This window comes from Lonchura striata, chromosome 10 (genome assembly GCF_046129695.1).
Source record: "Lonchura striata isolate bLonStr1 chromosome 10, bLonStr1.mat, whole genome shotgun sequence".
Classification (NCBI taxonomy): domain Eukaryota; kingdom Metazoa; phylum Chordata; class Aves; order Passeriformes; family Estrildidae; genus Lonchura; species Lonchura striata.
In genome coordinates, this window is record NC_134612.1 from 5,127,260 (window position 1) to 5,152,989 (window position 25,730).

At 49.5% G+C, this 25,730-nt stretch overlaps 1 protein-coding gene across 2 annotated transcripts; it reads right to left on the reverse strand.

Annotated features, from left to right (window-relative positions):
- Positions 1–5,219: 5,219 nt before the first annotated feature.
- Positions 5,220–25,624, reverse strand: THAP4 (THAP domain containing 4). 2 transcript variants are annotated; one of them, XM_021545429.3, is made up of 6 exons: positions 25,496–25,624; positions 23,511–24,667; positions 11,951–12,110; positions 10,121–10,230; positions 9,160–9,263; positions 5,220–5,550 (listed from the first exon to the last, which is right to left on the reverse strand). In XM_021545429.3, the coding sequence occupies exons 1-6, from the start codon at positions 25,570–25,572 to the stop codon at positions 5,431–5,433; spliced, it is 1,728 nt and encodes a 575-aa protein (XP_021401104.2). In that variant the 5' UTR covers positions 25,573–25,624; the 3' UTR covers positions 5,220–5,430. The 2 variants fall into 2 exon arrangements, with proteins under 2 accessions (XP_021401104.2, XP_021401105.1); XM_021545430.1 differs by lacking the exons at positions 23,511–24,667; positions 25,496–25,624 and adding an exon at positions 20,580–20,698.
- Positions 25,625–25,730: the final 106 nt, after the last annotated feature.

The following is a 25,730-nucleotide window of genomic DNA, read 5'->3' on the forward strand; positions in this document are numbered from 1 at the left end:
ATTAAACACTGTGGAGTTTTACAGAAGACTTTGGTATTGTTTGTGCTGAAGTAAAACAATCAAAACAACAGCCCGGCCCTGGAGAGAAGGGCTTGGCTTTTGGGAGGCCTAGAGCAGTCCCTGAGGGATGAAGAACAGCTTTATCCCTGGGATGACGAGATACCACAGCATCCCAGGCTCTGAGACCCACCCGGCCTTGTCTGGTGTCACAGGTCGGTCACTGCAGCCAGAGGGACTCAAGGACACCTGGATCCATGGACAAGCAGCAACAGAGCAGCTTTGCCAAGTTTTCCTGTGGCTGGAGATCTGTTAGTGTGGCTGTCACTAGTGCTCAGTCAATTTGTGCTGTACCTGAGCAGGTGATGGATGTAAGAACCTCCTAAAAAACCCCACCTAGACCTGGGTGCCTTGATTTGCCTGGGACATCTCACGCCCACAAATAAATATTTACACTTGTAATTCCAAGCTTTGCATCTCAACCTGGCACCTTGGTTGGCATGGGCCAGATGTGAATTTTTATTGAGGAACCTCATGTCCCAACACAGGCAACAAAATACTTTTGGATGGTGCTTCCCTCCTCCCGTGATGCTCTGTGCCCTGAATGAACTGGCTTCTCCTGTGCATTTGCAGCCACTTAACTTGCATTTGCCACAACATGCAGTTAACAAAGCCAGCGTCCTTCTCCTTGGGAAATGTGCTGAGCAGCAAAGCTGGGCCAGGACAGCAGCCAAGGCAGTGTTGCTGCAGCACTGATTTGGCTGCTGGGCTCAGCAGCAGCAACACACCAGGGAGCCCAGGCAGCTGCAGCTCCGAGTGAGCTCAGGGTCCTGCTCACCCCCATGGCTCTTGCTGGAGGAGAGCTGTGTCCAGAAGGAAACAGAGATGTGAAGGGTCTGGAGCACAAGCCTTACAAGGAATGGTTAGAAAGCTGGGAGGGGGCTTGGCTGGAGCAAAGGAGGCTCAGGAGGGACCTTCTTGCTGTCCACAACTCCTGACAGGAGCGGGCAGCCAGCAGGAATTGGACTCTGCTCCCAGGGAACAAGGAGCAGGACAAGGGAAAATGGCCTCATGCTGCATGAGGGGAGGTTTAAGCTGGATATTAAGGAAAAATTCTTCATTGAAAGGCTTGTCAAGCATTTGAACGGGCTGCTCAGGGCAGTGGTGGAGTCACCATCCCTGGGACTGTTAAAAAAAAAAAAGTGTGGATGTACCACTTGAGGACATGGTTTAGTAGTGAACACAGTGCTGGGTTGATGGTTGGACTCAATGATCTTAGAGGACTTTTCCCACCTTGATCGATGGTAAAACATTGTGGGGCAGTACTGGGAGACAGGTGGGAAGAGAAATGCTGCTGGAGCTCAAACACAGCTGTATCCTTCAGATTTGGGGTGAAGCTCTGTGGCCCCCTCATGCTGCACTGGGTCCAGGTGCAGGGGAGAGGCACTAAACCAACAAGCAGGGTGAAAATGAAATTACAGTGGTGTGCTCACTTAGCTCACTTTCCAGCCCAAGGAGGTGAGTTCCATTGGTTTCTCTGAAGGAGAACAAACAGCTGAGGCACTTCTCTGGGAGAACAGATGCTGCTAATAAGGCAGTAAATAAATCCATGTGCAATGCTTTACAGCTGGGTTGTAATTACCTCGGCACTGCCAAAAGAGCCACCGCCAGAGCTGCACATTAATGACACATTAATGGGAGCGCTCATCCGCTCTCGGCTGGCTGGCTCCCCTGAGACCTGGGCTTTTATTTAATTTTTAACGTGCCAAAACCACCATGGTCCGGTGGGACTCGCCTGGAGCCAGCACTGGGGTGGTTCTCACTGCTCTTCCTAAAAGCCCTGCTAAAAACCAGCAAGGCTGAGAGCAATTCCCAGCAAGTTCAGATCCATTTGCAGCAACGGGAAGACAGGAGGGGGAGCATGGAGGACTGGCTGTTCTCCAGGGGCTGTGCACGCACATCCCATGCCCCAGGTCACATTCAGCCACAGGGATGTTTGTGATCCAGGATGCTTTTTCCTGCCAAAGCACAGCAAACCTCCTGCCAGTGCTGTGGGGCTGGGATCAGCCTCTCACTCCAAGCCTCTTTCAACCATGACCCCTCTCTGTGAGAACCCAGGACATCCCTTTGGCTGCCCCGGTTGGCAGGGGGCTTGGAGACCTTGAAACAAAGTCAAAAACACCTGTGGCTTCGATTTTAGCCCATGGAAAAAACTGCCAACTTTGTATGAGGAATTATAAGCCACAAGGGTTTGAGTAGGGTGGTAGTTAACACAGGGTGAAAAAGTAGACTTTTAGGGTTTTAAAATAAGGGGTTCAAGGGGATCAGATGGAGGGATTTGGGCATGTCTTGACCTTCTTCTTGCCCTCCATGTCTTGCAGTGATGGTGACATTTTTCTATTGGTGTAAGGTAGAGACACATTGTCTAACATAAATGATATATATTGGCACGTTATTGTAAACACAGTACAGGTAGTTTTTAGTATAAAATGTTAGCATCAGCCCAAGGGGGTGGGAATCTGCTGCAGACTGACCTGTTAGACAGATCCAGCTCCTGGAGAAAGCATGTTATAGGTAAGAGAAATTAAACAACCTTGAGAAGCCAACCCTATGCATTCCAACTTCTCCTTAGGCTGCGCGGGCTGGGAAGCAAGGACTGCTGCATTCTCGGGGTCACCTCGACCACCAGACCCCCAAGACCTCTCCATCCTCCCAGAAGCCATCGTGGTGCTGCCTTGGCACTGCTGTGGGTGCCACAGGCTGTCCTGTGTTCCCAAGGAGGAACCTTGCTTCCCCTCTGCTCAGGGGTGAAGGCATTCCAAGGCCCTGGCAAGGGAGGACACGTGCCTGGTCTGCCAGGGGGAGCTGATCCCTCCTGCCTCTTTCCTCCATGCCCCAAAGACATCATTTGGATCCCTGTCCCTGAGCAGCTCCCATGAAGGATGCCTCCTTCCAAGGGATCTGTTACTGATATCCTGAGGCCTCCAACAGGAGGGTGCTGCTCAGGGGGAGGTGCTGGGAAGTATCAAAGAGGCACCTCCTGCTTGCCAGGGTTTTTCCACTAACACCTCCAGATTTTGACCTATCTCTAGGGGAGAACACACTGTGAAGCTGTGGTTGCCCTGAGAAGCCTCATCCCATGCTTGGCTGCCCTGGCTGGGGCAGACACAGCCCCCAGCACTCTTGACACCAATGTTTGAGGGCTATTCCTGGGAAACAAGGTCTGCCAAGGGAGGTGTGCGCAAAAGCTCAGTCCCAATGCCAGGAGTTCTGCAGCCACCTGGGTCATGGAAGGGCATGGAGCAGGGTGACGAGGACCTGGCACCTTTTGGGATGCACAGCCACCACACAGCTCCTGGTGATGCCCCAAATGAGGAGGGGCTCTGGGCTTCTTCAGAGGAGACGCCCTGAATAGGTCTGTCCCAGCTAGGGCCACTTCTCCCACAGGCAGTGTCCTTCAGCTGGTGGCCGTGCCAGGGCTGCCTCCTCCAGCTGTTGTGGGGTGAGGAAAGGGGGATCTGCCCCAGTCTCCATCTCAGTCTCTGTCCTTGCCCTGGCCATCAGGAAGAGCAGACACTACTCCCTTAGCAATCTGCTGAGAGATCCAAGGGGCTCTCCCTCTTCTCTTTCTGGACTGCATTCCCCCAGGAATAAGCAAAGCAGCACAGAAGTAACCAGGAATGGCCTCTCAGAATTCTATTTTCAACATCCACATTATTCCCTCTCCACCAGTTCTTCAGCCTTATCACACCCTCTGCCCATATTCCCACAGCCGTATCCTTCCCTCTCCCAGAGCTCCCACTCCCTCAATCCTGCACTAAAGAGCAAACGAGCAGAAGAAATCAGGCAAGGCCTTTCTCAGCATCCTGGTTTTCATTTCAGAGGGGCCATGGAGGATCCACATCAGATGGGATCAAGGGGAGGAGGTGCACGTGGTCCCGAGGCCGGCTCTTCTCCCCCACTCCCTCGGTGGCCACGATGGAAGTTCCCCAGGTTGTGCAGGAGGTTGGTTCCTGCCCTGGCCCGTTTCTGTCCAGCCCCTCCAAGTCTCTCTGGACACGCTGGTGCAGCCCAGGGGGGCTCGGTGCCCAGTCCCCATCGGAGAATGTCGGGCCACGGCCACCTCCAGGAGCAGCCAACTCCTGCCGCTGCCGCCACCGCACCACGAAGGGATGGAGGCGGCGGGGCCGACGTGGGGCCCGCCCGGCACGGTTCTGCAGCCCCTGCAGCAGGCGGATGGCCCCAATGGGCCCCTGGCAGATGGGGCAGGCGGCAGCGGGGTCGTGGCCGGCCTGGTGCTGGATGCAGGCGTGGCAGAACACGTGCCCGCAGGGCTCCACGGCAGCAGCGGGGCTCCGCAGGAAATCCACGCAGATGCGGCAGACCCGGACGGCTCCTGGCGCTGGTGCCTCTGGCCCGACCTCCGCCATCGGTGCTCCCGGAGCTGGCTCCTCTCGGCTGCTGGCAGGAACTGAAGGCTTGGCTGCCACTTGTGGCACTCGGAGGTTCCTCAGTCACTGGCAGCACTCAGAGGTTCCTGAGTCGCTGCTGTCCTTCAGAGGCTTCTCAGACAGGCGGTCCCTGCTGGGGTGGGGCCGTGCCACTCTTACACTCCCAGAGTGACTGGGCTGGCAGGGACTTCCAGAGGTCATCTGGTCCAAGCCCCAGCTGAAGAGTCTCTGCTATAGGCCAGCAGTGATCAAAGTCCTTTGCCTCCCTCATTGCTGAGGGACTCCATGACAGATCTCACAAAGGTCAAAGGCTGCATCCTGACTCCAGAGTTGGAAGTTGAAAGCTGGAGATTGAGCCCCACTGTTAGCAGTTTCTCTTGCTTGTTGGCTCACAGCTGTCACACAAACTCTTGTGATATTCTGAAGTCTGGCCCTGACCTCCCACACTGCAGCAATTCCCTTCAAACTGCTGTACAGCACTGCTGGGATCAGGGCCTGCGACAGTTTCCTCCGTCCCAGAGCAAGATATAGCTGCTCCCTCTTGAGATTTAAGCCAAGTTTCATTGGACAGGCTCTGCTCTTCTCAGGGTCTTTCCCTGCAGTACAAATCCATTCCAGAACCTGTGACTTCCCCAGAGTTTCCCAGGTTGTCCAGGAGGTTGGATCTCCACCCCAACCTAGTAATGAACAGGAAGCACAAAGCCCCTCCACAAGCACTGCCGAGCAGCAGGCAGCACACGCCGCCCTGCAGTCACACCAAAGACACAGCCATAAAAATAAAAGCTTTTTATTTATTTTTTATATACCATTACAGAAACATCTGAGTAACATTCTCAACAGGACGGGCAGCTCTGGGGCCCCAGGGAGGAGTGCAGGCAGCCGGCTCCAGGGTCTGCCATGCTGTGCTCCTGAGCTGCTGCTGCTCTTGGTGCACCATGTCCTTGCTCCTTGCCCTCGGCAAGGAGACCCGGCCCTCCTGGTGTCAGGGAGTCACCTTCTTGTAGGTAATGTGTAAGTGCTGAGTCATGGGCTGCGTAGTCGTTGCCATTGAGACAGTTTGTTCGAGTTTCCCATCAGAATTGAGCCTGAATTTTCTGGTAATCTAAACCAGGGGTAGGAAAAGAAATAAAGAAATCAAGCAACGAGTGTCCACAAGCTGAATCCCTTACCTGTGCTCTCTTCCCTCTGCCATCCACGTGCCTGCTGCCAATGAACCACCAAGGAAGCACATCCTCACTACAGCAGGCAAATAAACAAGGAGTTTTCTCTCCTAAAGAAAGCAGCCCCCTCGACAATACCAGCTCCAAGCCCATTAGCCATGGAACAAGACAGGTTCACAGAATCACAGAATTAACTAAGTTGGAAAAGACCTTTAAAACCATGAAGGCCAGCCTATGACATAATACCATCTTATTAACTAAACCATGGCACTGAGTGTCACGTCCAGGCTCTTCTTAAACACCTCCAGGGACAGTGACTACACCACCTCCCTGGGCAGCCCATTCCAGTGCCTAATCATGTTTTCCATGAAGAACTTATTCCTAATGCCCAGCCTAAACTTCCCCTGGTGCAGCTTAAGCCTGTGTCCGCTTGTCCTGTCACTGGTTGCCTGGGAGAACAACCCTTACCTGGCTACACCCTCCTTTCAGGGAGCTGCAGAGTGATGAGGTCTCCCCTCAGCCTCCTTTTCTCCAGGCTAAACACCCCCAGCTACCTCAGCCACCCCTCACAGGGTTTATGTTCCAGACTCTTCACCAGCTTTGTTGCCCTTCTCTGGATGTGTTTGAACATCTCAATGTCTTTCCCAAACTGAGGGGCCCAAAACTGGACACAGCACTTGAGGTGTGGCCTCGCCAGTGCCAAGTACAGGGGCAGAATCACTGCTCTGCTCCTGCTGGCCACACCATTCCTGACACAGGCCAGGAGCCACTGGCCTTCTTGGCTACCTGGGCACACTGCTGGCTCGTGTTCAGCTGCTGCTGACCACTGCCCCCAGGTCCCTTTCTGCCTGGGCACTGTCCAGTCACTCTGTCCCCAGCCTGTAGTGCTGCAAGGGGTTGTTGTGCCCAAAGTGCAAGACCAGGCACTTGGACTTGTTAGATCTCATGCTGTTGGACTCAGCCCATCTATCCAGCCTGTCCAGGTCCTTCTGCAGAGCTCTCCTACTCTCCAAGGAGTAGTGACTGACAATCACTCCCAGCTTGTGTCATCTGCAAATTTGTTGATGGTGCACTCACTCCCCTTGTCCAGATCATCAATGAAGATATTAAACAGGACTGGCCCCAGCACAGAGCTCTGGGGGACAGCACTGGTGCCTGGCTGCCAGCTGGATGCAGCACCATCCCACCACACTCTGGGCCAGCCATCCAGCCAGTTCTGAACCCAGCAAAAAGTGCTCCTGTCCCAGCTGTGCACTGCAGCTTTTCCAGGAGTGTGCTGTGGGACACGGTGTCACAGGATTTGCTGTCCAGGCAGACAACAGCCATCCACCAGGTGGGTCACCTGGTGGTAAAAGGAAATCATGCTGGTCAGGCAGGACCTGCCCCTCCTAAACCCATGCTGGCTGGGTCTATCAGCCCCTGGCTATCCCTTGGGTGCTGTGTGATGGCACTCAGGATGATCTGTTCCATAACCTTGCTGGGCACCGAGGTCAGGCTGACAGGCCTGGAGTTGCCCAGAGCCTCTTTATGGCCCTTCTGGTGGACAGGGTCACACCAGCACCCCCAGTCCTCTGGGACCTCCCTGGTGAGCCAGGACTGATGGTAAATGGTGGAGAGCAGCTTGGGGAGCTCATCCACCAGCTCCCTCATCCCCCTAGGATGGATCCCATCTGCTCCCATACACCTGTGAGCATCTGAGTGTCTCAGCAGGTCACCAGCTGCTTCCTCCTGGATTACAGGGGGACTGTTTTGTTCCCTGTCCCTATCTATCCACTCTGGAGGCCAGCTATCCTGAGGATGACCTGTCTTACTGTAGAAAACTGAGGCAAAGGTGTTAAGTACCTCTGCATTTTCCTCATTTTCAGTAACTATATTCCCCCTGCATCCAGTAAAGAATGGAGGTTGCCCTTGCCCCTCCTCATCCATGAGTAGCAACAGAGGCAACCTTGCCATTAAATTTTGTTAAGCTGTGCTTTCACAAATTTGTATTACATCTGCATTGATAACACCTTTAAAGGTGATTCTTCAAGCAACCTAAACCACTCATGATACAGCCTGGTGCAGGAAATGGGCCTTCCTCCCTCAGTGACAGCTCAGCCAAGCCACAGCCACCATGAAATCACTTTTCACCAGGAATGCAAGAATATGGTGAAGTTTTCTCAAAATGAGCAACTACAGCAGCAGCACACATGTCCTTCTCACAAACCTGTAGCCTCTGTTTCCACAGGCAATTTAAGTTGTTCTTGGTGAAGAAGAAAAGGCTCTGGGAGGTGGTTTCTTGACAACCCCTCTCATTCCACACCCTCCTTCACCAGCAAGGGCCTCCCAGATACTCACTAGGACCAGTCCCTGGGCCTGAGCTTCCCACAGGTGCCAGATGAGCATGGACCTCCAGCCTGAGAGCTTCCTTCTTGCAGCCAAGGCCAGCCTTGGAGCTCTCAGCTAAGAAGATATCAGCTAGCTTTCTGTGCTTTGCCCTCCCCTCCTGCCAGTCTATCTGCCCTCAGTTCAGGCAGTGACCCAAAGGGGACAGTCCCTTTCATTTAATGTCCGCCATGCAGAGCTCTGCCTCCCTGCTGACACCCACAGTATCTAATGGCTTTACTTCTGCTACAGGAAGGAGGCAATACAGCTGTTCCTGGCAAACAGGAAACCCAGCAACTGAAAACATGCATCCAAAGGCAGGGGAGCAGGGACTTCCCAAAGTTAGGACATTATCTGATTAGGCAAATCAAATTTTTGTCTACATCTGCACAAACTTGTGTTCTCTGTTGTCTAAGGGCCAGTTTTATAGCACACAAAAATCAGGCTGTGAGAGGTTGTTCAGCCTCGCTGTGTGTCAGCTGCTGCTCAGCTACAACAGCTTCAGATGTGACAGTGACACTTCCAGAGGTGACCTCGGGATGCCACACTGACTCCAGCAGTGCCACTTCACTCACAGCTGGCTGTACCACTACCAGCTGTACCAACAAACCCCCACTACACACTCAAAAAAGTCAAACCCCCAAAGGCAGCCAACCAAAGGTGGAGCTGACAGCAAGTGCCAGCCCTACCCTGCAGCCAGAGATGGGAAAAGAGCCCAGAGCAAGGTCTGAATGCTCTGAAAAGCAAGAGAGCAAGATCTGCAGGTGTTCCTGAAATATCCTCATGAGGCCCAATACTGACCATACCTTGAATGTGCATCCTCATACTGCAATCAATCCAGAAAACCAGCATTAATAACTTATCCCACTGCCATAAAGGAGTATTTAGCCAAGACTTTCCTATTTTCTTCTCTAAGAACCTGCTACTGGCCACTCTGGAGACAGGATTCTAGGTTAGCTGGTCTGATCCAGCCTGTCAGTTTTATCATAATGATTCCTCTGGGTCTCATAATGTATAAAATCTCTTCTGAAGGCTCTTGCAGAAAGAATAAGCCAGGATGCCATGCAGTACTTCCAAGAACTCCTGATGGCATTCTGTAATTAAAGCATGCTAATAACATATCCTCTCAACTAGACTCCTTCTGGGGCAAGCAGTGCATGGAAATGGCTCACTCTGTGTGCACTCACCTGCTCTACATGGGGCTTCTTGGCAAAGGAGATCCTGGCTATGGAGTGAGAAGCTATAGATAGCTCTTGTCCATTCACCTCCCCTTCCTCCACCTCCACCAGACCTAGGGAAAAGCAAGGGCATACATATTATTAGGCTACAAAGGTTATTTAACCATGTCACAATTATTATTTTGACCTTTTGGTACTTAAAAGGAGGCTTATAAAAAAGAGGAAGAGGGACTTTTTACACATTCAGATAAGAACAGGACAAAGAAAAAGTTTTTAATCTGTAAGAGGAGAAATTTAGATTAGATATTAGGAAGAAATTCTTCCCTGTGTGGGTGTGGAGGCCCTGGCATAGGCTGCCCAGAGAAGCTGTGGCTGGAAAGTGTTCAAAGTCTGGTTAGAAAGGGCTTGGAATAACCTGGTCTGGTGGAAGGTTTCCCTGACCATGGCAGGGAGGTGGAATGAGATTTAAGGTTTAAGGTTCCTTCCAATCCAAACCATTCCATGATCTATTAGGCTGCTTAACAGACCAGCACTCCCTGTGGAGAATGGTTTTATTTGTCCTATTTTTTTTTTTTTTATTGAAAACTACAGATCCACACAGCCTCAGACATGGAATGATGCTCACAAAAATCCAGCTGGACTTATTCACATGAGTGTCACAGCACAACTGGCACTCCTCCCTTCAGCACCATCATTTTAGAAGCATCAACTGGGGTTTAAAACTTGCACTTATAATAACTGAGATGTGGCTCTCTGTCATTCAGACCCCATAAGGCAGGAAGTAACAAGGTGCTACACCAACACAGGGAGGCTCTCCTAATTTAGGAACCACTGTGGGACCAGCACCAAAGAGCAGCGATTCCGACAGGGAAAATTAATTAAATGAAACTGTGAGAGGTGCAAGAACTTTCTGAAAACGTGCTGAAATGGCCCAGCAGAGTAAGGACCTCTTCTTTTCCCCAGTGTGTACCTGTGTTCTGGGCACTGATGAAGGCCACCTTGTTAGTGTCAGGTTTGAGGCGGATGAATCCACATTCCCGGTGCATGGGCTTCCTGGTATCCGGGTGGAAGGCGTTGAACCTGAGGGGAAAGCAGAGCACAAATGCTGATGTGTTTTGCACTCAAAAGACATTTTTTTAGCCTGGTTTCCTCTTATTTAATCACATGAGTGTCTGCAGTACTCTTTGAAGAGTAGAAGACTGACAACACTTCACAGTTGAGAGATGTAAACCTGGAAAAATATGGTTACTTTAGAGAGAGGCAGAGCTATTTCTTAGAGCTGGAGTTAAGACTTTAAGTTCAAACTTTACACTTTCCACAGTCCCTGGGTCTTTCTAAGAACTAGCTCAGAAACCCCTCAGAAACTCAGATGTTTCACAGATGCTGAACTACAAGTCTCAAAACCTTCATTTTCTCAAATATCTGGAATCACTGTATCAGCTTTATTTAGCTTTTACACTTGGAAAAGTTTTTTCTGTATATTCTTTGCTGTAGGAAACAACAGAGCAGACAATCAACCCCTTCAAAAAGATAAGTTCATCTCAGACTCTTATTTATTCTTCAGGAGGCCTTAAAAACTGTAGGTTTGGTCACCCATAACATGGGTGATTATACTTATCAAAGGAGAAACAACCTGAAATCAGGCAGCTTTCAGTGCTTGGAGCATTTAAAAGATACAGGGACTGTCTTTTAAGAGCCACTGCTCCAGGAGACAGGAAAGCACAGGGTGTCTGTCCTCCAGGACTGCTGCCTATTTTCCTGGTGATTCCTCGAGCTCAACAGCTCAAAGCTGAGTAACTCCTTGGCACAAAGAAAAGAAGGGGGGCAAAAAGAGGGTGACTCAAAAAAAGCAGTTGTTCACAAGCTGGGGAGGGAGGTACAGCCAGAGCAAGTCTGACAGAGCTTTGTTTCTTTTGGAAATTGGACTAAATTGGTCATAGGCTGAGCTGGCAGCTCCACCACACTCCAGGAACACAGGGCATCTGTCACACAGCACTTCCATCTTGTAATTATTTTCTTCTTGGTTTTCAAAGCAACACACTTTCCAACTCACCCTTCCTGAAGGAACACTGGAGCACTACTGAGCAGTAGCCAACTTGTCACTTCCTTCCTTCTGTATTTCTTTTGATTTCTCTTAGAACACCCACTTGAAGCCAAAGCAAGTAGTTAAGCTACCTGCCTCCTATCCCACATTGTTTGATAAGCAGTGATTTTTCTCTGATTTTCACAGTGGTGAAGACAGAGGACCACAGCTTCAAATGGAGAAACTTGGTAGCCATGCCATAGCTCCTTCATTTACTCTAAGTGGGAATTTCACAAAGAATGCCAATTAATCACAAGTTTTTGTTGGATTATGCCCTCTTCTGACTCAGAGATAGGGCAACTGAGAGGCGTTTTAAAAACTTTTATTCCATTTTCAGTTTCACATGAAGGGTGAGACAATAGAGACGTTATAATTCAGGTTATCACAATCAGAAGCTATTTCTTAATTACAATATATTATAAGCATTTCTTGGCCTATGAGCTTTTGCCACACTATTGCAAATGCCTTAAAGCTAAACATCTAAAATTACCCATTGTGAGCCACTGTAATTGGAATTTGTAATGCAAATTAATCACAAGTTTTCAAGAAAAATCAAAGCTAGACAATGCAGTCACATACCACAACATCATCTCGTTTGGTAGGTGAAAATCTATATGCTTTGCCATTGGAAAAGAAACCTAACTAACAAATCACCCTGGAGCCATGCCTGCTCCCATCCAGCAGCTGCTGCCAACACAGGCAGATCCCTTGACTTACGAGAAGTTGAGCATGGGCTGTCCCACGTGAGAGATGTGCACTTCCTCCAGGTACTGGAAGGGCTTCATGGTAGGGAAGGTGCCGTCTCCTGGTGGGTCTGAGAGCCAGGTGCCCAGCATCCAGGACAGGGGTTCCATCACAGGGTTCAGCTGGGGAGTCTCTGTGCAGGAAAAGAAAGAAGGAAGAATGAAAACTCAGGCATCTGTGCTCTGCAGGTTGCTGTGAGCTGCCTCCAGCTGGCTGGAGGTGAACACAAAACACCTCAGAAATGGTTCAACAACACAACAATGCTTTTCTTTAGAGCACTGCCAGCTCCAAGGTGGGAGATGGGGAACAACGAACAGTTATGGAATGTGGGTCTGTTTCCAAACCAGCTCTTAGCCATACATACACTCTTGCAGGTGGTCCATTTCTGACTCTCCTCTCTGTAGCTTGATCTGAAAGAAAAGTCCCCTCCCGTCTATGTGCAGGGAAGAAGATGACTGAAACCTCAGCATAAAGAATAGTCATTAAAGGATAATGAAACCTCTAATGCTCTGGGCTAATCTCTCTCAAGCACTGAGTACATACTGTTCCTGTTTGTTTCAGAGGCTGAGGAAATGAGTCCTCATTTCAAAAGAAAACCAGGCTGTGTACATACTCAAGATCAAAGTTTGGCTATAATATTTTTTAAGAGGTTAACAATGGTCTGAACTTGTACAAAGAGACAAGCAAGGATCATTCAGAAGCTGTTCTACTAAAGCTCTGGACTAAGGCAAACATTTTAAAAATACTTGGGTGCCTGTGAGGCAAAGAGTAAACGGAAGAGAAAGACACTTCCCTTTGTCACTGCAGTTATGAAAAAGCAACCAAGGTCTGTTTCACAAAGTTAAAACTTCTTTAACAAATCATTTTACAAAACCACAGAATAAGCTGATCTGGAAGGAACCCACAAGGATCACCAAGTCCAACCCCTGGCCCTGCACAGGACCATCCCAAAGAGTCACACCATGTGTCTGAGAGCATTGTCCAAATGCTTCCAAATGATTCTTGAATTCTGTCAGACTTGGTGCTGTAGGAGAGTTTTGATAAACAGTTTTGCATTTTACTTTCAGAGGCTGTGACCTGAAAAAAATACATCAGGAAAATGGAGACAGACAAATTAAACCCACATGAAGAGCAGAGCAAATCCATTACTAACGTGTAAGTAGGGAAAGCAAAACATCACCCACAGGATGTTGGGAAAGATGGATTCCCACACAAACAGGGTGCCTGCTACTCTCAGTAGCCTGTTATGCAAAGAAATATGACTGAAGTAAGCTTAAAACATGTCCTCTTCCCCCTCACGAGATTAGTATTTCATACAGGCAAGGTGGGCGCTGCAGGGGGGTGTTTTCCACACCTAGTGAGAGCAAGAATACAAGAACAAGCTGCTTGACTGGCTGATCTAAAAGGCACAGACTCAACTGCAGGGAGAAATCACAACCTAAAAGAGTAAGGCTGTGGCCAAAATTTGTTTAACCAGTCTGAGTTCCACTGTACTCTTTATGAAATGTCAGGCTAAAAGACTGAGCAAGGAGGAAGGACAGTCCACACTTGAAATGCTGAAGGAGAACAGCAGCTTTCCTGGGTAAAAGAAGCCACTTGTGGCATTCATTCTCCCACAGACAGCAGAATTGAAAAGCCAGCCCATGTCATCAAAGTGCTACTACTTGCTTTGCTTTATCATGAAGCATTTTGCAAGGGAAGCAACATGAATAAACATGAGAGCTAACTAGGAAATCAGTGATAAAGGTCTGCAGCATCAGAGCCAGGATCTGTAGAACACCTGTCAGACTGTGCAGTCCCCAGCAGCTTGCCCAGGACTTGGAAAGGGGTTCCCACAATCTGTACAGCAGTGTCAGTGTACTCGACAGTATTTCCTTGTACTCACCTTTCCAATTCTATGAGGGGAGCACACAGTTCTGTGGATAAGGAGCATATATATTGCTCCCCCCCTCCAGCTGAGGCTTGCCTTTCACTCTCAGCTGCATTTCCTTCCAAGCTTTTTGCATGCTCATCTCCCATGAGAGAAGAGAAAAGCAAAGCTTTGAAAAACCTGCAGGAGCCTGCAGCCTGAGCTGCTGCTGCCCTCTCCTGGGTCAGCACCCCAGGAGCAGGACAGTTTCTGTCACCACAGTGCTTTCATAGAGCCCTTCCTTTTCTCCTGCTTGCACTTCAGAAAAAGCATCGAAACAAGATGTATGGCTGTAGCCATTCCCACCCTTTAGACTTGATTATAAACCAAGAAAAGCCAAGTGATCATTTCCAGCACCCCAGCTTGACCCCACTGCCTTGCTGTGCAGCATCCAGCCTGGCTGGAGGTGCCTGACCTGGTGAGCTGGTCTCAATTCCAAAGAGCTGGAATTCCACTCAGCTGCAAAGTGAAGATGTAACTGTACATCCTGAAGTCTCTGGCACTTGGGCAAACAACATGGCCAAGGGATCACTTTTCTAAACTACCTCAATGGCAGCAAAGCTGAAGAGTTCTTTAGTTCTCATGTGGCTTGGAAAAGTCAAGAGCAGCAGAAGTGAATAAGGACCACGGGCTCAGTGAAGTGCAGGTAAGTGCAGACATCCTGATCTCATCCCATGCTCTTCTCACCTTCAGTGTTGGTCTCTGACTGGTGGACTAAGAATTTTTTCCTTCCTGGCTGGAAGGCTGAGCTGGGAGAGTGGAAAAGCAAGAGGGGAGACAGCAGACAGGACAGTGTCTGAATCCATCAGCAAAAAAAAAAATAATAAAAAGCAGCCATTTGAAATGCAATTTTCTTTTTTATGTCACGGTTGGGGCAGGTAAATGCAAGACTACTGTAGCAGCAAGAAGTTCTATGCTGAGCTGGTTTGTTTCAAATTCAGTGTTAAGACACTGATGAAGAAGCCTGAATATCCCTTTTTAAAGGTCTAAACACCTAGCACATCTTTTTTACAAAAACCCCAGAAGAGTGGCCTAAAAGGTAAGTGTATGATAGTGTCATGAATACAAATGACACTGAGAATTTGCAGCACAAGAGACCCTGGTCACCCTTCTCCACAATTAAAGCTTCACACTCAGAGGGGGTCCTCTTAAATGCCATTCTCATGCATTCAGATGCACAGTTCCTCTTTTACCTACTGACAGGGAAGCTTTCTCTGCATCCTCTTCCTTAACAAGGACATTCCTGGAGTCACTTTCTCTACATTTTCTGGAAGCCATTAGGGATCCAGCATCTCCAAGACCCCATTCCTCTACAACCTGGTGAAGTGGAAGGTGTCCCTGCCCGTGGCAGGGGCTTTGAACATTATAAGCTTTAAGATCCCTTCAACCCAAACCATCCTGTGGTTCTACAAGATCTCACATGACACTCATGAGTTGTAACAGTCTGGGCGACAGAACCACACACCCATAAGCAATTTGATCACCTTGATCCCTTTCCTTCAGGAAGCCACTCAGGCCACAACCCCCCTGCCCACGCCCTGAGCACACAGGTCAGTTCCACTTCACCACCAGACCCCGCTACACCTTTCCAAACTCACAGGCAGACTGTTCCTACATCTTTTCCATTCCCAGAGAGTTTACAAGCCAAATCCCACCCTGCACTGGAACACAGTCAGCCTGGAACTGGCTGTCCAGGCTTTGCACCAGGAGATAAGAGTTCTCCCTGTGACAGAAACCAGACAGAGCAGCTGGACAGCCCCCTCAGGCCACGTCTACACAGCCAGTGTGGCTTTCAAGTGGGATCCCTGGCACAGAAAGCTAAGCTGGCACAAATTCCTCCACAGCTTTATCTGTAAAGCCACAGAGAGTGGCCAGCTGGTTGATAACAAGGCACCTAACCCATTTCCTTGAGCTGGGGAACACTTCTTGCAGCAAACTTGAGGGGGAAAAAATGATACAAACAACACCCCCGCAAAAAAAAAACCAAACCAAAACAAAACAAAAAAAGCCAAAAAAAAAAAAAAAAACCAACCACAAAACAAAACAAAATCCCAAGTCTTCAAAGTGTGGGGTCTGCAGCATCAACTGGGCAGTTCCCTGAAATTCTTCCTCCAGCACAGTTGCTCACTGCATTTAAATCATCACCATCATCAAGGTTCTGATAATTAAGGAGCAGCCTCATTTGGCATATTCTATCCATATTTACATACAGAAGGTGGCTTTATACTCTGCTGCTCTGCCCTGAGAATTGCACCCCTTCAGGCACTTTGCTGATGCTCTCTCCAGCAAACCAGTAAAACATTCCTGGCACTGATGTGCTCTGTCTCCAACACAGAATATCCTTGAGTTGGAAGGGACCTGCCAGGATCAGGTTCAACTCCTGCCCTGCACCAGACACCCCAAGAATGACACCATGTGCTGGAGAGCATCATCTGAACACTTCTTGAACTCAGGCAGGCTTGGTGCTGTGACCACTTCCTTGGGGAGCTGTTCCAATGCCCAACCATGCTCTGGGTGAAAAACCTCTGAACTAAACCTCTCCAACTCAGCTTCATGCCGTTTCCTCAAGTCCTGTCATTGATCATGAGAAGATATAAGAAGAAGAGATCGGTACCTGCCCCTCCACTCCCTGGGTGAGGAGGTGAGGATGTTAACAGCACAGTGAGGTCTGACCTCAGTCTCCTCCTCTCCAGCTTGAACACACCAAGTGCCCTCAGCCACTCCTCACAAGGCCTCTCCAGACCCCTCCCCATGCTCGTGGCCTCCTCTGGACCCTCTCCAATACCTTAATGTCTTTTTTATACTCTGGTGCCCCAACCTGTTCCCAGGCCTCGAGATGAGGCTGCCCCAGACACAGAGCAGAGCAGGACAATCCCCTCCCTGGCCCATCTGGCAATGCTGGGCCTGATGCCCCCCAGGACCAGGGATGTCCCTCCTGGCTGCCAGGACACTGCTGATTCATATTGAACTTGCCATGGACCTGAGTGTCCATGGCAACTTGTCCTTGTTAAAGCCCACACAGCTGGAGATGGTCTATCTCTGATTTGTGGAGGTCTCTCCCTTGCTGTCACGCTCTTGAGGGGAGTGACAGCTCCTCCCAGCTTGGTGATGGCTGTGAACTCAGTAGTCCTTCAAGTCCTGTGTCCAAGTTGTTAATGAGGATCTGTTGAAGAGAACAGGGCTGAGGATGGAGACCTGTGGAACCCCACCAGTGACCAGTGCCAGCCTGGTGTCACCCCAGTCACTGTCACCTGCTGTGCCTGACCCATGAGCCAGCTCCTCACCCACTGTGTAACACACTTACCCAGCTGTGGGCTGGGCATTTTGTCCAGAAGGATCCTGTAAGAAACAGTACCAAAAGCTTTGCTGATGTCTAAAAAGATTCCACCTCCCAAGTTTCCTGGATCAAGCAGGCAGGTTACCCCATCATAGAAAGAAATCAGATTTGACAAGCAGGACTTTCCCCTAAGGCTGTGCTGGCTGTGACTGATGCCTCCATTGTTCTCTAGGTGTTTTTCAGTACTTCTCAGAATAATCTTTTCCATTATTTTAACAGGCACTGAATTGGGACTGACAGGTCTGTTATCTCTGGAGTTCTCGTTTTTAAAAATTGGGACAACACTTGCCAGCTTCCAGTCAGCCTCTGAGGATTCCCAAGAGTGCTCAAAAATCAATCATCAAGAGAGGCATTGCAATGACATCAGCAGCTCCTTGAGGATTCCTGGATTAATCCCATCAGGCTCCACAGATTTGTAAGGATCCAGATCCTGCACACCTTCTAGGTCAACTGGGAGTTGATTGTTCTCACAGTCATGGTCCTCCAGCTTGTGGCATGAGATCCATCATGCACGTTGAAGAGAGAGGCAAAGAAAGCATTAAACACCTCTGCCTTGTCCCTGTTTGTGAGGTGACCATCCTCATCCTAGAACAGGCCAATGTTATTTCTAAACTGCCTTTTGCCATTTATATATTTGAAAAAAAAAAAATTATTGCTCTCTGCAGTTCTGGCAGCTTTAACTCCAATGGAGCTTTGCCTGTATGAATTTTCTCCCAACAGTGGGAAGCAGCATCTCTGTGTTCTTTCCACATCACCCAACCTTGCTTCCACTGGGCACACACTTTCCTTTTCCATCTTATTTCCAAGAGAAATCCCTGGTCAGCCAAGACAGCCTTCTGCCCCACCTGCTTGACTTCTGACATTTAGGAATTGCTGTTCCTGTGCCCTTAGGAGATGACGTTTAGAAGTGACAAGTACTGACAGACCTCAGAACCTGAAAAAACATTTCCCAGGGGACCTTACTCACTAATTCCCGGAGCAGCCTGAGGTCTGCTCTCCTCATGGCCAGAGCTGAGGTTTTTCAGGCACTTTTCCTCCTGTCACCAGAGATCTTAAACTCAATGGCTCCATGGTTGCTGTGGCCAAGTTGGCCCCAATGTTCACTTTGCTCATGAGATCCTCTCTGATGACAAGCAGGAGATCAAGATCATCCTCCTAAGCCAGCTCCCTTAGGACCTGTTCCATAAAGTCGTCATGCAGGTGTTTCAGGAGCCTTCTGGTCCGGGCTGTACCAGCTGTGAGATGCTCCCACTTAATTTCTGGCAGGTTGAAGTCCCCTGGGGCAGTTGACATGGAATCATCCCTTAGCTCCTCAAGGAATAATTTGTTAGTGTCATTGTCCTGGCTGGCAGGTCCAGAGTAGACTCCCACAGTGAAATGGCATTATTTGTTTGCCCCTTGATTCTTATCCAAAGGCTCTCAACTGTGCCACTGCCAATTGTGAGCTCCAGACACTCCAACCCTTCTGTTACACAGAGTGCCACCCCTCTGCCTCTCCTGCCCTGCCTATCCCTCCTGAAGAGCCTGGAGCTGTCCATCAGGGCACTCCAGTCACAGGGAAAACTCCCACCAGGTTTCATTTATCCCAGTGATGTCAGATCTCTGGGACTGGGCCAAAGCTTCCAGCTCCTCACTGGTCCCTCCTGCTGGGTGTATGAATGCAGAGACATTTCTGGTGTGGTACACTGTAACCAGCACCTGGTGAAGCAGATTGAAGGATCCCATTAGTGCTCCTTTCCTCAACTTTAGGCACTCCAGCCCACTGCTCTTCCCTGGTGACCCTGGCTTTGTCCCTTTCCCCTTTCCAAGCTAGTTTAAGGCCCTATCAACAAGCCCTACCAGCTGTGCCTGCTAGAACTTTCTCCCCCAAGACAGATGCATCCCACCAGGATCAGCATATCAGCTGTTGAACAGATCATCCCATCTCTGCTCCAAAAGCTGGAAATGGGGTTATATTCACAAACGTTCATGCTACAGACTCAGTAGTTCATTTCATAGCCAAGTGCCAAGGTGGTAATGCTCCAGTGCCTGTAGTGTCATTGCCAGAGTTCTGCTTTACAAAACATGGAGAAAATGTATTTTAAATTATACTCTATTATGAGAAACCAAACACCATACCTGAGCTCAGCCTGACTTACTCTCAAGTTTTCCTTAGTTTGCTGTTTCATTGCTTCCTAGCTGCAAGCTGGGTTTTTGTTGCGAGTCGTTGCCAACTCGTTGCAAAATTAAATGCTTAATGCACAAACTCTATAGACTATTAGGCAAAAAAAAAAAAAAAACCCAAACAAATTTGGAAAGAACAAGACCATCCCACTGAAAAAAAACAAAAAAACAACAGCAGTGCAAAAAGTCTTGTTTCCTCCCTTCCAACTGCCTTTCCCTCCAAGGGGAAGGTCAAAGAGCCACCTCCCTCAACCAAGTCCCAAAGCTGGCATGCATGCACGCTGCTTGCTCCCACTAAAAACCAACCCAAATGTTCAGGCCATGGTGAAATCTCTCAAGACACCTTCTGCCATGGATTCAGCCCCTATGCACACATATTCCTACTCCTTATCTCACTCTCAGCTTACTTTATAGCTCTCTTGTTCCTTGAAATGCCCACCCTACAGACCAGTTTTCTGCCTTGGCCATTCCCATCCCAGACAGGGCACAAAAAAAAAATCACAAGCACCACCTGCTGTCTCAGAATAAAAGCAGATATCTTCCAAAATCTAGCTCCAAGTTAACATGCAATTGCCAGACTAGCAGTGCCTGCCCTGGTGGAGGCAATTTTCCTGACAGCTCACCTCTGTGACCTGTTAGACACATTTCACTTTCAAGCTGAAGACCAGCCCCTTGCTGGTCCAGTCCTTCTCAGACAGGTGAAAGAACAGCACCTCCAAACATGCACAACCCCACTTCTCACTGCCAGTCAGGAACAGGATTTTGCTTTTCCTTTTCTGCAACATGAATGGAATCTGTTGCCACCACGATGGGCAACACCACGTCAGGCCCCTCAGACCAGGTCTCAGAACTTCAACTCAGCACAAAACCACGCATTAAGCGCTCAGTCCTTCTGCCTGCCCCAGAGTTCCAAGTTCGACAACTATGCCGCATTTGCATGCAATAAATACTGTAATGACCCCATTTCTACACTGGCTTTGCACAGATATTCAAAGACAAATCCAAGCCAGATTTCCCACGGATTCCTAGCAGAGTTCTAACCATTTTTCACATGAAGTCATTTTACAAACTCTCCTGCCTTTAATATGACCTTCACGAAAACAGACATGCAGCATGGAAGAGGCTCCTCATACCCCCATTCTAAGAGCTTTACCTCTGATGGACACAGGAACTCAAATCCCATGGAATCCTACCTGTGTTTGCTCCATGCCCAGCCATGTTTGCAGATATTTTGCTATTTGCTCTACCTGCAGCCCCCCCGCCCCAGAAAGCGCTCTGCGCAGGGTGGTAAGATGGCTATGAGGGAAGTGAGCTCATGTTTGGGTAAGACACTGGTCCTGCTGCCTGCTGGGAGATGTAGTTTTACAACCAGACCAAACTGGGCCACAGCAAGGGGAGGTGGTATTGTGGACAGAGCTGCTGGGATCTCCTGTCTGAGTGAGCACAGCTGATACAGCAGAGCTGTGAGACCTGCATGCACAACAAGACAGATGGTGCTTGGGTAGCAGAGGACAATGCTGTTAGGACAGCCATGACTTCTCCAGGATGCATCCCTGGTTGCTTGCTGGCTCTCCCTCATTTTTCCCAATGCATCCTGTCATCCTCCAGAAGCCACATCTAAGCCTGTCCTGCCTGGCACACCATGCCTAACCACGCTTGTCCACCAGCAGCAGTCCTCAGCTTTGGGACCTTTGAGGCAGAAAGAAATATTTTCCTACCAAGCAAATGCCTAAATTCAAAGTTTAGACAGAAAAGGTCTCCATGGCAGCTGTGCTGTGCTGAAAACAGCCTGGGGCTTCTCCCAAACCAGTTGATGGCCCTGGTAGGACAGGTTGGGAAACACCACTCAAGCACATCGTGACAGCTGGAGTTGGGAGCCACTTGCCCAGAGCGTGGCTGGCAGGCAGTGCTGTGCAGCAGTCCTGCAGAAACCTGCTCTTCCCAGCCCGCTGCAGCTTGGGTATAGCCAGCAGAAATTCATTTGTCTCACTAGAGAAAAGTATGTGAGAACTAGCACCAAAATGAAATCCTGCCGAGTGAGTGTGGGCCTAAAGTTGGTGTTTTGTGCTCAGGATTTTGTGGAAGCAGCTGAACGTGAGGGATGCAGACAGGTAACAACCTGCACGGTCAGTCCAGTCAGGTACTTATACTCAAGGAAATGCCTTTAGCAGGAAATAATATGCAGGCTCAGGTTCACAGCTAAAACCATCACCTCAACCACACATCAGATGAGCTGGGACAACTGAGACAGGGCTGCTAACAAAGACTATTATTAACCTAATGTGTTACCTGACTATATTTTTTATGAATATGAAAAGCCTTTCTTAACTCAGCTTTGTATTACAGTAAAATTCAGTGTCTGAGCATGAACCAGACTCTGCCTGGCAGCAGCTGGCTGCACTTCATCAGCTATTATCACTGCCATAAACTAGTGCTGTGAGCATACAGAAAAGAGTCTAAAACAGAAAAGCACCAAGATGAAGCTAAAAAAAAAAAAAGCCAGTAAGCCTGTCAGTCACCAACCAACCTTTTAAAAAAGTTTCAAGCCAAAGGGTTCCATATAAACGTCCCATCATGCCAAGCTACGATTGCCAAAATTGTTCATTTTCACACACTGATCTCCAGTTTTGTTGATAAAAGACGGCAGAATGGGTAATGAATTTGTCAATTCATTAAGAAAAATTACGTTTTCCCTTATAAAATAGAGCATGTAACTCATATATTAATAATATATTTTACAAGAACATAAAATATTCACTTCTCAAAGATATATGTATAAAAACACTGATCTTGGGAAAAAGGAGAAAAATCATAGTGCTTACCAGAATAATAATAAAAAAAAAATCCTTAAAGATACTCTTTCTGCAATTAGTATCTCAGTGAAGGTATCCCAACACAGGCAGACAACTTTTAAAATCTATATATAAATAAATATTTCATATACATACATATATATATATGAATGACAACTACGGAACCCTAAAATTGTATTTAGTTATTTTGTTTAGTTTGACACCTAAACAATACAAAACCTCAGACCAGAAGGTACAAACAAGACTATGCTGATTTCCCAGGGGAAAACTTTTCCCTCCTCTACCCAAATAAAAGTGTGAGTTTTCCCATACTTTGAAAAATTAGATACACATGGGAAAAGTAGTGCTGGATGTTGACCTTCATGAATTTTAGAGTCTACTTTCCTCTTCCAGTGAGGAAGTTGCCATGCTGCAACAGCCTGGAGAAGGTGCCTGTCTATGCCAGCATCACCTTTGTGACTGCCCAACAGCTCCAGAAGAAGCCATGAAGTTTTTCTCCTTAAGAGAAAGGTGAGAATTAGCCATCAGGAGACACCCAAACCTCCACAGGTGACTTCTCCAAGCAAGCCCCACATCACAAAACCTTTATAACCAGTGTTTTTTCAGCAGCCACACACACACACACCACCATTAGATGGTCCTAAACTCCTGCCCTGAAATGCACTTTGCAACCAGTCATTGTGTACACATTGTACATTAAAAGACACCTTTTTTTTTTTTACAAGAAGAGTTATGGCTCAATTTAACTTCTAGGCAACAAACTTTCTACATGACCTGCATCACGACACTGTCATATTTGATACCTCCCACCTCACTTATATTTCCTGTATCCTCAGAACTGAGTGCAGTATATGAAATCCAGTATCAAAACTACTTCCTATGCCACTGAAGGCAATAACAGCTTTCCCAGATACCTGCTGCTAGGACAGCTCATTAACACACCAGAAAAAAATCACAGACATGTACCAAAGGAAGAAGGAAAATCCTAACAGGAGCCACTGCATCACAAACAAGTTAAAATAATCCAGAAATAAAAGAAAATAGATTCATCAAGAGAGTCACCTACAACACCACAACCTAAATTCCCATTCCACATCTTGGAAAGGTTAGGGATGTAAAAATTAACTTGTGTGCTCACTGAGTGAATTCTTTAACCTGCATCCACTGGTCTTACACAGGCTGCTACTTCTCCTTCCCAGAGTGTGCCTTTCTCATACTTTTTCCCCATCACACCTTCACAGCCTCCAGCTTAAACAGCCCCTAAGAAAAGAGGGAATTCCACCTCAGTGCAGCACCGCTGGGAATACTGACCACAGTCCTGGGATATCAGGCTGTTCAAGTAAGGGAAACTGTTCCGCTTCATCTCGTTCAGCTTCTCCTTCAGCTTCCTGACTTGGCTGTCGGAGCGGCTGATCCTCTGCCTCAGGAGCTTCAGCTCTCCGTTCTTCTTCTCCACCTGCTCCCGCAAGCAGCACACCTGGCTCTTGCTCTGCCGGGAGGAGAAGCAGTACGAGTGCAAGGAGTCGATGAGCTTGCAGGCCCCCGAGGCCGACATGATCACCTCGTTGATGGACATGGGGTTGGCGTCCGTGTCCCCCTTCCGCCCCAGCACGGCCTCGGTGGCAGGCCGAGGGGTCAGGTCTGCCGGAGACGCCGACAGACCCTGGGAGGGTTTCTGGGGGGTGGCGGTGAGAGATGACGTCGGGGAGACTTCCACGACCGCCTTGTCCTGTCCCAAGAGGTGGCTGCTGCAGCTCGGTTCCACGTCTCTCTTTGGCCTTTTCCTTTCTAGCTGCTCTTTGGGGAGAGACGGCCTCTCTCTGGCGTGCTTGGAGGAAAAGCTGTACGAGTGGAGGGAGCCGATGAACTTGCAAGCACCAGAGGCAGGAGGGGTGAAGTCGTCCACCGACACGCCGCTCCTGTCGGCCACCCAGCTCCCTGCCCAGCTGCCCCTGGCACAGTCCTTCGCGGGAGACCTCTCAGGCTTTACCTGCGCCCCAGGCTTCGCACCCAAATGATCCCCTAACGTCCTTCTCCGCGGGCCGTCCAGCTGGCTGTGGAGGGCCTGGTCCTCCTTGGACATCGATCCTATTTCCTCTTTCAGACCAGCCTCCTCCATCTCTTTCGTCCCTTGCATCAGCATGAAGTCCTGGCCAGAAGATGGGGCCCTGTGTGCTACCTCACCGCCTCCTTCCTGCGGGGCCTCCCCATCCTGCACCAGCACCTGCCTGGCTATTTTCCTTCGGCTCCTGACATAATCCAGCTTGTCGTGCTTCTTCTCCACGAGCTGGAAGATGGTGGGGACAGCAGTGGGCTTCAGCAACCGGTGATGGTCTTCCAGCCGCTTGAAAAAACTGTCTTTGGTGAAGTGCTCGCTGCAAAGAAAGGAATACTTGGTGGGAGTCCAGTTGTCTCTCTGAACAGCTTTCAGCCACTGAATCAAGCGCTTCGAATCCTTTAGAGGGAATCTAAAAAAGGAAGAGAGAAAACCCACAAAAAAAAAGCTACATTTTGGAAACCAGAAGGGTTGTTACTTTAAGAATTACAGAACCACGGAATCATAGAGCTGTTGAGGTTGGAAAGGACCTTTACGGTGACCAAGTCTAAGGCAGCGGCTAGGTTTACGAGATTTTGGGGAAAGTTGTGTTTTGGTAAGTTACACTCATTTACGAATTAAATGACACTCATTTAAGAATAATTTCACTTTGGGCTGAAATATTTGATATTCATTCACTGCATCAACAGCTCCACTTCACAACAAGCGTAGGACTAAAAGGTGTTTCCATTTCCATCAGCAATCGATCCATTATTCCGCTCACCACCCCCACGAGGAACAGCCTGTCCACAGGGAAGGGGGACGTGCCCACCACCAAAACACCCAGCTCAGCCAGCACGCCGAGCCGGCTGCTGCTCACCCCGGGTGTGTTCAGTAACATTTAATTAGGTGTAGAAATGCCTGCAGCGGAAGGAAGCCCCTGAGCAGGGCAGCCAGGCGCCGTTTCCACCGGGACTCCCGAGCAGGGGCTGTTCCCGGGGACTCCCGGCCGCAGCATCCCCGGCGAGGGCTGAGGCGGAGCGGGGGCGCAGCCCGGGGAGGGTCGGGGTGACAGGCCGGGCGGGCCGGGCCCCGTGGCGAGGGGCGCTCCGGCTGCCGGCCGGGCTGGAGGATCCGGGAGCCCCGAGCCCGTCTCCCCTGAGGGAAACAAAGGCAGTGGCTGCCGTGGGGGCCCGGGGAAGGGGAGCGGGACCGGGTCGCGGGCGGCCCGGCCGCGGCACTTGCGGCGGGCCGCCCTTACCTGTGGAAGGAGACGGCGCCGTGGCGCGCCTTGCCCTGCCGGTTAGAGCAGTTGGCGGCGGCGCAGCAGATCACCATCTCCGACCGCCGCCGCCGCCCTCGGCCGGCCGGGCCCGCCCCGGCCCCCGCCCCGGCCCCGGCCCCGGCCCCGGCCCCGCCGCGCCGCCGTACGGCAAGATGGCGGAGCCGGGTCACCCCGGCGCCCCTCGCCGGTGGGGAAGGGGTTTCTGTACGGC